General features: G+C 34.9%; 1 protein-coding gene across 1 annotated transcript in view; it reads right to left on the bottom strand.

Moving 5' to 3' along the window:
• The window catches only part of LOC107758167 (ral GTPase-activating protein subunit beta-like), a 52,334-nt gene that overhangs the window by 36,333 nt on the left and 3,737 nt on the right, over positions 1-12,264 (bottom strand). Inside the window, exons 2-10 of the mRNA XM_016575842.1 lie at positions 11,820-12,027; positions 9,038-9,240; positions 7,907-8,073; positions 5,925-6,111; positions 4,137-4,268; positions 3,208-3,386; positions 2,631-2,681; positions 800-847; positions 534-581 (exon numbers count right to left, since the gene is read on the bottom strand). Coding sequence (XP_016431328.1) covers positions 534-581; positions 800-847; positions 2,631-2,681; positions 3,208-3,386; positions 4,137-4,268; positions 5,925-6,111; positions 7,907-8,073; positions 9,038-9,240; positions 11,820-11,996 — 1,192 coding nt within the window. The 5' untranslated portion in view covers positions 11,997-12,027. The remainder of the gene's footprint in view (positions 1-533; positions 582-799; positions 848-2,630; positions 2,682-3,207; positions 3,387-4,136; positions 4,269-5,924; positions 6,112-7,906; positions 8,074-9,037; positions 9,241-11,819; positions 12,028-12,264) is intronic.

The raw sequence follows: 12,264 nt of genomic DNA, 5'->3' as shown, positions 1-12,264 counted from the left end.
AGTTTTTTTAAAGAAAGATATTTTTACATTTAATCATTTAGGAGACACTTTTATCCAAAGAGAAAAAATTACAAATTGTAAATAAATAAATTAAATAAAAAAAATGTATTTAAAATTACATTGTTAATTTAATTTTAAAATTTTACATATGCATATGTGTGTTTTGTGGCATAATCTAGAATTAAATTATCTCAAAGCTACAGACAGAAACGAAATTTTAATTTCATGAGGTCTTTAAATCAGTGCCATTTAAATGCCAGTTTGATTTTATTTCTAAACAAAGGACAGCTGGAACAGAGGCAGACGGGATACCAACCAATAAGTATGCTCACATTCATTCTGGGCAACGATTTACCAATTGCATGGGAGCAAAAACAAGGCATTTAACAAGGTAATTAACGATGGATAATTGATTTCCACAACACACAGGAATTTTTGATCTAAAAGTGATTGTGTATGAACCAAACACCTTGCAAAATCTACAATCCTCATCAAACTCCCTCTTGATTAGTCAGAGGCGTGTTATCAAATACCATAAGATGGGAGTCTGTCTCGAAAATTGTTCCGCGAGACAGCAACACCTGGGGAAAAAAATGGGATTGCACAGTAACCTCAAAAAGGAAGAATTACAACATACATTATGAACATAATTTTAGAAACTCCAACTAGGAAATTATTTTTATTTCTGTCCCTAATCAGGATGTGCGAGTTGGACCCAAACACCTCCAGAATCAGTGTGTTGGGTAGTTAAGTCCACTGTTAGTCACTAACTGATTGGGTTTGGACAGGTTTAGTGTACCTATAGAGGGAAGTCTGTCTCGAATATTGCTCCTAGACACTGTGACCCCTGAGAAAACATAAAACAAGACCACTGAAGAAATGTTAGAAATTTATATGGACACAACAGCACTGAGCATGTGCAGTTATGATTAAAAACTATAACAACTAACTAAAACGAGATGCGACAGTCTGGTCACAGACAGTGGAAGGTCAGACATTTTGCTCACTATATTCATTCTCAGGACAAATTTTGACTAAACATTCACTTAAAAACAAGAACTAATTGCTGCACTCAACAGCAGACAGAAGCGTCTCACATACTGTCTGTATGAACAAATTAAGTCATTTTAGGCCTGGGCGATAAAACGGTATCGATATTTATCGACGGTACACCTTCTTCGATAACGATATAAAAATTTTCGATATAGTGCACGATATTGAGTGCTGCGCCTGCTTGTGATGAGGAGATTGTGAATAAAAAAATAGCTTGTAACACTCCAAAGAGAAAGGAAAACTTGAAATCGCATCATATGACCCCTTTAAGCAATGCATAAATACATGAGACTGTTTTGTTCATAATTGTTTATGCAATTTACAAAATTATTATTTATATTATTTTATATTATATATTATTTATATGAGTTAATTTTGACGTAATGCATGTTTTTTTTATAGACAGTTATTTCCATGCGTTGACATTATGTGCTGCATTATTTTGCTCATTGCGCCCTCCTGTGGCCTCGGGAGACAAGACAAAAGTTTCCCTAAAACCTATTTAATCTGCATATAAAACATTAGATATTTGTTTAATTTTTATTGTGAGTTTGACTGTTAAAACAAAAAAAATATTTGTTGTTTGTCTCAATAAATTGGGTTAATTTCAAAATACAGTGTTTTTTTAAATTTAAACATTTTTTTCTATTGCTCTTTGTTTTAAAAAAGGTTATAAAAAATTTCAATAATTATCGATACCGAACGATATGAAACATTATATCGTTGATACATTTTTTAGCTATATCGCCCAGCCCTAAGTCATTTAAATTAAATTAAATTTTCTATTCAGTTTAAATTCTGATTTTTAAATGCCTGAATGTGCTTGAACTTATAATTAAACCAAAAATCCAATAAACCAGACTGTGCTCTGCTTTCAGAATGAAGTAACAGCCACAACGTAGTTTATAGACTGACTTGATACCCTTTTTCCATCGAAATGGTGCTGATGCTCAACAATAATGGCTGAGTCAAACATATCACATTGAAATTGTTGTTCACAAGTCTTTTACTCCTAGTTTTGAGAAAATACTTTAACAACCAAAGTAAATTAATGCAGCTACTTTATGAACACAAACTGGCTTTGATGTAACAATTAGAGGATTCTTTAAAGATTTTGAAAGAAGACATTTTTTGCTCACCGAGGCTGCATTTATTTGATCAAAAAAGTAAAAATTGTGAAATATTATTGCATTTAAAATAACTGTTTTCTATGTGAATTTACTGTAAACTGTAATTTATTTCTGTGATGCGCAGCTGTATTTTCAGCATCATTACTGCAGTCTTCAGTGTCACATAATCCTTCAGAAATCATTCTAATGATGCTGATTTGCTGCTCAAGAAACATTTCTGATTATTATCAATGTTGAAAACAGTTGTGTTGCTTCTTGTTTATGTTAATTATTCCAAACTTTTGACTAGTAGCATATTATGTAACAAATAAAATTCATAGCAATCACATGTGATATTTGTAAATGAAACCATTTCAGATTGTAGAGCAGAGCAGTCACCAGCGCCATGTCGGTGGAAAAAGGGCTAAAAGTGATAATGATAAGAGAACAGCACAGTTGTGTGAGTACCAGAAGAGGGCAGAGTTTCACGACACTCGAGTTTCTTACAAACAGCAACACCTAGAAATGGAAAAACAGTCAAAGACAATGTTCACACATCACTGCAGGACTGAGATTCAAACAGAATGATCAGTAAAATCCCATCACAAACACTAAAACAACATCTGAGATTATTGGTTGATTGCGGTTTTAACATCATGCCAGCTTCCTTGACCATTTCCATGGTAAGTAGCAGTTCAAGTGCTAAGAAACAGCCATTTAAAAAGGTTTTTAAAGTTTACTTTGGATAATAATTCTAAAAATGGATTCAGGATTGACTCTGTTAAAAGTTTATTTGAAAGTGTTTGCTGAGTAATATAATTTACATCTGAGATTAATATGTAGTGCAACAAAAAACAAACAAACAATGTGTATATGTAGAGGCTCTGTTGCACATCCTATGGTACTGAATGATTACCACATTCATTTACCATAGTATTTATATGCTACTTTATGGAATATCACGGTAATACAACCACAGTAGCATCCAATAAACCAATGCAATTCATAAGAGAGCCTTGTAATGTGGTGCACAGTCAGATCTTACCGAGGAAAGCGTCCACGAGGCAGCTGACGCCCCTCATCGCTCTGAAGAAGATCTGAGGCAGCTGTTTGAGGCAGGGGTGCTGAATGACCTCGTGAGGAACGCTGTTTCCCCCCAACAACTGCTCCTGAAACTTTGGGGTGGAACTCACTATGACGGGATTGCTCAGGTCCACGGGGTTACTGAAGGAGAGAGATATAAACAAACAACTTAGGTAAGTAATCATGAGCAGAATGGATCCAGTGGACTGGGACAGTAAGCAGTAGGGCTGTCAAAATGGCTGAAAACTAAATTCGAATTATATTAGAATTTAAAATGCATAATTTCAGTTAGGGTGAAGAAAAGCTTTTGGTTTCTCTCTTGAGGCCACAAGAGGGCGCATCGAGCAAAATATTACTAATGCACGTTTATTCAAAGCATAAGATAACATGACTATCTGTGAAAAAAAGTGCATAATGTTTAAAAACCCTGCCATAAAGTCTTGAGACATGTTTTTTAAAAGTTGAACTTGCATTAATTTTACATGGTTTTCTAAACATGGGGCTCTCTTGTGCGAGACGCGAGTGCAACGGTGATAGATGTCCCTCTAGAAAATGCGATAAATATGCGTGGTTTCAGTTTTGATGTAAACACGATCTTCTCCGCATTGGTGTTCTCTTTTCCCGCAATATTTTGAATGAACAACGCAGCAGCGCCATCTAGTGGCTTCAACTGGATATGCTAACAAAAACATTATAATGCAACGACACTTACATCGTCCTCGCATCTCGTGCGCCACTGATAAGGCTGCCTCCTTAACGCACACCTAAAATTCTAATGCAATGTTTTTGCATTCGAATGTGGATTTTTATTTAAAATTTGACAAATATTCGAAATTCGATTTTTTTTTTTGACAGCCCTAGTAAGCAGATGAAGTCAGTTCGACTGCAGACCTGAGCATGTGTAGAAATCGATACCACGTCTGAGCCACACAGTCGTTGTCCATCTCAGCGGGGATGAGGCTGGCGTCTTCCTCTGGCACTTTAAACGGAGGGAAGGACGGGCCGTACATGAACCGCAGCAGCCTGTGTGGACAACAAAACAAATAAGATGAAGGTCAAACAAAAGCATCGACATCAGTACAAAAAAGGCTGTCTGTTTTACCGATTCCTGTAGCTCTAACAGTAGAGCATGGTGCTAGCAATGCCAAGGTCAAGAGAATGCATGACCTGATAAAATGCTAAAAGAAAAATCTATAATTTTGACCCATACAATGTATTTTTGGCTATTGCTACAAATATAACCCAGCGACTTAAGACTGGTTTTGTGCTCAAGGGTCACATATAAGTAACTTTCAGTAAAGGCTGTCAAATCTGCCAAATGCATAAACATAAATGTAAATTCAACTGAACTAACGGCTACATAGCAACATCTTGTGGTCAAAAGGTCTGTTTCAGTCTCTCTGGTGATTAAACTTACAACTCCGTGACCTTTTTGGATCTTCTAAGTTTTGGTTACTTGGACTTTCAAAGGATGGGTATTAAACTTTTTGGTTTCATTATAAATATCTTGATTTGTCTTTCAAATATTAACCAAAGGCTCATGAGTTTGTAACGACATGAGGGTGAATAAATTACTCTAATTTTTATTTTTGGCTGAACTATGTGCAAAAGTACATATTTTTCAAAAAAAGCAGTTATTTTAAAACAATTTCTGTTTTGGAACATTTTTAATGAATTTTGAGTGCATATAGTGCAATCTCAATTGGTATGAGTAAACTGTTATACATGTAATTATTTTCTTTTTTGAGCTTGTTGCCTTTAATGAACAGGATTTGAACCTGCATTTCTGAAAGCACAATGATTGTGTGACGCAAACAAGCATCTTTCCCACTTTGTTCTGACTGAGCATATAAATAAATTCACTACCTAGACAAGTGCATAACAATGAAAGGGCCAAAGTAAAAGCTATCAGCTTTCTAGCTGTATATATGTATATATGCATATATGGGTCAAAGACAAGACGTCCGTAATTTGTCTGCATCAAATTAAATTTACAAACAGGATTTTATATACATAGAAAGCATATTAAATCCACGTAAAGTGTCTACTTTAATGTTTCAAATAACTTTTATGAAAAATACAGGTGAAACAATGTTTCATCATCATTCAGCATAACAGATATTTAAGGAAAAATGAAACAACATACTTATTCTGACCTGCACTTATTAAAATATATAAAAGAATAAGTGATCATACTAAATTTTATTATATTTTAAATTAGATTAAAAATGTCTCGTTGACAAATGGGAAATATCTAGTGGTTTGAAGGATAGTGGCAAAGAATGGTAAAGATTTAAAATTAGATTTTTAAGGCTGCACTGGAATCCTTAAATAGTGTCTTTCAATGTCATCCAATGATTCTTGTTATAAATACGCCTGACAAGATTTTTTTGGTATATGAAATATTGTTACACTGAATGACATTTTAGTGCATGTAAAAAATGTGTGATATTACTTTTTGCTCAGAAAAAATTAAAATAAATAAATACACAGGACACATTCTAATGTACAAACAAACAAATAAATGCTATATTACACATTTATTTATATTGTATTTATTTGTCTCTGACCTAGAGCATCAGCTGCTCAATACTGTGCAGAAATGATATTCTGTATTGTCCCAGTTAAATAAACTATGAACAGAAATAAAGCTGCAGCGATGATGCAGGCCTGCAGTACCTGGAAGTGAGAGCAGCGATGACTTTACTCCACTGCTCCACCACCGGAGGGTGATGTCTCCAGTTGGCCAGCATCTCTCGGGCCGTCTTCCAGTAGGGCGGCGTGGGGAAGCAGCGAGTGCAGGCCAGGAACCAAACCTCAAACAGCACGCTGATCAACTTCTCTGCCAGCTTCTCTGCTATTCCACCTACAGGAGACACAACCAGCCATACCTGTCGTCTACACGTTCAGCACGATCAGCAGCACTAGTGGAACAAGGGCCATTCATTTTGACTTGTAGCCAGAGCTTTTGCTTAGAAAACAGCACTTTTAGACTAGAAAATGCACTTCATTAAAAAAAAAAAAGCAGAAATGTGACCCTGGAGCACGTACGGGAACTTACTGTTAATCTATTAACAGTTTTTTTCCGTAGCGTTTTTACAAAATTTTACAGTTAAAATTACACTTATTTTTTACAGTGCAGTTATAAGGGTCAATTTTTCGAAATTAAGATTTATACATAAATAAGCTGAATAAATAAGCTTTCCATTGATGTGTGGTTTGTTAGGATAGGACAATATTTGGCCGAGATACAACTATTTGAAAATCTGGAATCTGAGGGTGCAAAAAAATCTAAATGTTGAGAAAATCATCTTTAAAGTTGTCCAAATTAAGTCTTTAGCAATGCATATTACTAATCAAAAATTAAGTTTTGATATATTTACGGTAGGAAATTTACTAAATATCTTCATGGAACATGATCTTTACTTAATATCCTAATGATTTTTGGCATAAAAGAAAAATGGATAATTTTGACCCATACAATGTATTTTTGGCTATTGCTACAAATATACCCCAGCGACTTAACACTGCTTTTGTGCTGCAGGGTCACATATGTGCAGCTTGTTTTTGCTGAAATACTTCCTTAATGTATTATGGAGCTGCAAAGTCAAAATATGATTCAGAGATGCAACCAGGTAAGGGAGGAAAAAGGTGAGAAATTTGCGTGGATCGGGGGCTTGCTCCACACGGAATTTCTTTTAAAGATATTTGCTTTACATGCTCATTTGTAGTTACTTTAACATATTTTAAAAAATATTTAGTATTACCTTATATGTCCAAAACTGTAATTTTTCACAAAAACACCAACAACAACAACTAAAATCATTTCTTAACATCTTGTTGCAACATTTTACAAAAATCAAGATTGAATAAGATTGGTCAAAATCCCATGTTATAATAGATGAAGTGCTCTGCAGGCTATTTAAGACAATATTGGCTGATTACACGGCAATGCTGACCTAAAATGCTAAATGTGCCCTCTCTCTCTTCACCGTTCCCACATCTCAGACCTCAAATACATAAAATATTACCCTTTTTAGACATAGTTTTTAAAGTAAGGCGTAAAGAAAATACTATACAAAACTTATTGAAACAACCAAAAAATTTAATTACTAACTTTTTAAGACTAGTCTAAATAGTTTATGCAACCGGGCCCAGTTCTTTATTTACCCTTGTAAGACCCCCCACCCCTCCCCTCCCCTCGTGAAAACACTTTCTCATTGGCTCTAAGCAAATCTCATAGGTGACCTATTTTGATCTAAAAAAAGTGAGTTATTACTGAAAGGTGAGGAGTTTGCATCTATGAATGATTGGTTGATATTTTTGCATATGAAAACAATTAAAACAACAAAAAGTAAAGACAACATTTCAACATGTCATATAAATCTGATTATGTATGGTTGATAAAAAAATAAAAATAAAAAAAAAAACAGAATTTTTGATTGCAGAAAAATAAGCAAAGCAAATTTTACACATTTCTGCACTCGTTATCTTAAAACAGGAAACACAATTACATCAAAGGAGGTTCATTTGCATACTGCACACAAAATGCAGTTTGTTTAGATGCAAAGCGTGCACCTTCTCTCATTTGTTTGTCAGTCAATGTAAGGTCTAGTTAAATCTATTTTAGAGGGAAACATCACTGTGTTTGACATACGCACCTCCCACAGTGGGCGGGGCCAGTAGCGTGTCATTGATGCGCAGCAGGAAGAGAAGCAGCACCTCCCAGGTCTCTCTGGCCATGCCGTTCGAGTCACGGGTCAACTTCTGCACTGCTGACAGCACTTGCTGACACAATTTAAAGTGCACCAGGCTGAAGTGCTCTGGTCTGAAAGAAAGAAGCAAGAATATTCAAAATCAGAAAGCACAAACAGGAAGTGCTACACTTACTAGACAGAACCCAAGCCTATCATCACATGCTCAAATCCAAAAATAATATTGTTAATGTTCTAGGAGAGCCATTTCATCAGAACAAAACAAATAATTTTCTTTATTAAAAAAAGCTTAAATGTTTAATCATTTTAAGGAGATTTCTAATACATATAATAGGTATTAGTATATTAAAAGTATAATAGTACACTAATAGTGTGTGTATATATATATAAAACATTGTGGAAAAGGAAGCATTTATGTAATTTCATTACACATTTCTGCGCTATTATTCTAAAACAGGAAACACAATTATAAATAAAATACATTATAAATAAAAATATATTTTTATTAAAATCTTTCATCAAATAGCAGTATGAGGGAAAAATAATATTTTTTTGTTTTGTTTTTTTTAATGAGATTTTACATAAATTTATCATATAGCAGTACAGAGGAAAAAGTAATAATTTTCTTATTCTGAAAATTTTCAACAAGCATTTTAACAAGATTTTTAATATATATTTTTAATTATAATTATCTATCTATCATTGTTTGTTTGAGCTGCAATAGACACTTTTTCATTAAGCTGCATACAACATACAAAATAATTGTTTTTTATTTTATGAGATATTAAGTGGACACCGCTAATTGAAATAAATGTTACAACATCAATGAAGCACAATAATGTTTGAAATTATTGTTGCATACTGTACAATGTTTCCCAAAAACAAGTGGGCTCCCCCAAAGTCCACGGAATAGTTCGAACGCTGCCCATACTATTATCCAAAAAAATAAAAAATAAAAAAATACTGTAGGTAGTGTACAGTACAAAGTGTGCAGTATGCAGTGTTCATCAATGCAGTCACGGAACAGTTTGGTGCACAGTGCATCATGGGTAATTAAAACCATAGGCCGAAACACACCTGGGCAGGAAAAGGTTGTGCAAGTGTTTGAGGATGGTTTGGACGTAGAGGTTGGGCTCTTTGATGATGGGCTGGGGTATAGAGTCTCGTGGAGACACCAGGGCCATTATCCAGTCAGTGTAGACATCCACACACAACTTAACCGTGTCTCCATCCAGCGGGAGCGTCAGGCCATAACACAGCACCTCCATGGTCCATTTCACCTGAGGAGGACAGCACAGCATTAGATGGACTAATGACTACCTAAACCGGTTTGAGATGGATCAACAATGCTTGAGCTTGAGGTTTGATGACTCCCTCATGCATGTTTGTGAGTGAAACACACTGGTTCTGTCAGCAGGAAACAGAACAGCACTGCATTCAATGGATCTGCATTTTTGTGCGTTTATATTCCAAACAGCATCAGTCACCATGGGCGGCAATGAGCTGGATCAGAGGTCAGAAAAAAGGTCAGGGAAAAAAAAAAAATCAGAGGCCAAGAGGGAATGGACAGGATTTCCTCTCCTCTTATCACAGTACACAGAAGCCTACAGGAACTCCACGCACTATGCAATGGAACTCAGTGAAAGACACACACGCACACACACTCAAAACTACTGGCAATTTTTGAATTTCATAAAACACCGTTTTGTATGTTTTTTAAGCCTTTATAAACCATATATACCAATACTCACACACACACACACACTCTCTCTCACACACACACACACACACTCACTCACTCACGTCATTATACACATTTGTGTCCTCATAAACCATATATACCAGTACACACACACACACACACTCTCTCTCACACACACACACTGACTCACTCACGTCATTATACACATTTGTGTCCTCATAAACCATATATACCAGTACACACACACACACACACACACACAGAAACACACAAGCAAATGAAGGTTTTGAGCAACACTGAAACCCACCCAGATACACAAACAAACAGAACAAACTCAACAAAGCCTTAAAACAGACTCAAACGTTTGCACTAATAACATCACAGCATGTCTCTCATTTTAGATCAAGACGTAACTCGAGCAGCATGTTTTGCGTCTAACCAAATTATGCAAATAAACGACTGAGGAAACGACAGTGCTGCTCTTTAACTTCCTAATAAAATCTAACTTTATTAGGAACTGCAACATTATACGGTTTACGTCAAATAGAGCTCATAAAGTCAATTTGTAGGCCAATCCAGAGGCTAATTCACAATCAGTAAAACGGGTTTTTGGAACAGCAGTTTTGGATTTATAAATAAAAAGTGGTTCAGTGGTTATCATTACTTAAAGAGACATTTTTTCTCTTTTTCTCTACTTAAGTCGCTGTTTTGTTAAAAAAAAAAAAGACCACAACTTCTACAAGGATGTTACACCCTTGATGAATTAGTAATTTTTTCGCAACTTTAAAGAACAGTGGCTTCAAATTTTATGGAATGTAATTTATGTTTTAGAACAAAATGCAAAAGTCTGTCCTGTTAACATTAATTTATGCATAAATCATAATCTACTGAAAATACATTTTGAGGGATTAAAGATAAAAAACCATCTACTAACAAAATCATTTATGACCTGCACAAAGAGTAATCATCTGAAATGTTTTTTCCTCCATATTTCATGGAATATTCCTCACATTAAGTAACTAAATATATAAAATATGAAGAACAAAATTATAATTTGGTTTATATGGCATATATATGATCCTGTGAGTGACAAGATAAATATGCAAAAACTCATTAATATGCAAAAACAGATAAATAAGATTTTTAGTCAAGGCAAATTTATTTATATAGCATTAGCACATTTCATATAGAGTGATAAAAGTGCTTTACATATTTTTTTTTTAATTAGAAAGGTAGGAAATAAAGTAGTGCAGTCAAACGATTAATCGCATCCAAAATAAATGTTTTTGTTTACATAATATATGTGTGTGTACTGTGTATATTTATTATGTATATATAAATACAAACACATGCATGTATATATTTAAGAAAAATAAGTTATGTTTATATATTAAATAAATGTATATATTATATAAAATATAATTATATAAATGTATATACATGTAAATATTTTCAAAATATGAGTTTGAGTGTGTGTTTATATACACATAATAAACAAACACAGTACACATACATATATTATGTAAACAAAAACTTTTATTTTGGATGCGATTAATCATTTGACAGCACTAAAATAAAGATAAAAGGTAAAACCGTCATTAAAAATAGCTAAAAAGTAATTCAAATGAAATAATAGATGCTCATAGTGTAAATTTAAATTTATAACGTTTTAAAAATATGTCTAAATTAAAATAATGCAGTTGCATTTTCAACAAGTAATATTTATGGCTGGTAAGTGTTCTCTTTGGCAGGTCTGGTAAAAAGTGAATTTGAACCATGTCAAATACAAGTCAAATTGCACATAATCTGTTCTGAGGAAACCAAACATTTCCCAGCCAAAAACCTGGGGCCTCAATTATCAACAGTGCGTAGAAAAGGTTCTCTATTTTGTCCTTATATTTACACACATTCCTACATACAAGTACAAGTTGGTAAATCACACACTTTGCGTGAAACGCACTGTTGATAAATGAGGGCCCTGGATGTTGCTCTTGAGCTCAGAAGAAGTTAATAGTTAACAGGTTGGACGTCTGAATTAATTCAAACATGCCACCCAGTAAGTCAACCTTGAATTCCTGCACAGCCTCGGGTTTGAACTGAAGACTCTTCACAGGTGAGAGATGTTATGAAACACACACACACACACACACTTCTTACCTCCTTGTCAGTCTTGAGGAGGCACTCAGACGGCGCTCCTCCGAGGCTGTTTCCCAGGGGCCGCACCACAGCGTTTGCCACGTCTCGACCCACGCCGGCTGGGTAAGTGTGTAAGACGCTCAGGTGCCCCTGATCGTTCTGGACCACCAGGTGTAAAGAGCGCCACTCAGAGTACATGACCGCGACTTCTGCTGGATCTGACAGCGGCCTGAGGAGAGACGCAAACCAGACGCGCAATCACAGGTTTGAAGGTTGAAACAGGGATATTCAGATATGAGGAATAATTTAACAACACAGGCAAACAAAATCATCTTAAATAATCTTTGGCAGTGTTTTATTTTTAATTCTATTTTAGGAAGAATAGTACACACACACACAGACACAGACACTCACACACTCACATACTCTCACACTCTCTCTCACACACACACACACACACTCACTC

Source organism: Sinocyclocheilus rhinocerous, unplaced genomic scaffold (genome assembly GCF_001515625.1).
Source record: "Sinocyclocheilus rhinocerous isolate Xijiao unplaced genomic scaffold, SAMN03320098_v1.1 scaffold203, whole genome shotgun sequence".
Taxonomy (NCBI): Eukaryota; Metazoa; Chordata; class Actinopteri; order Cypriniformes; family Cyprinidae; genus Sinocyclocheilus; species Sinocyclocheilus rhinocerous.
This window is presented reverse-complemented; position numbering and strand designations above follow the sequence as displayed.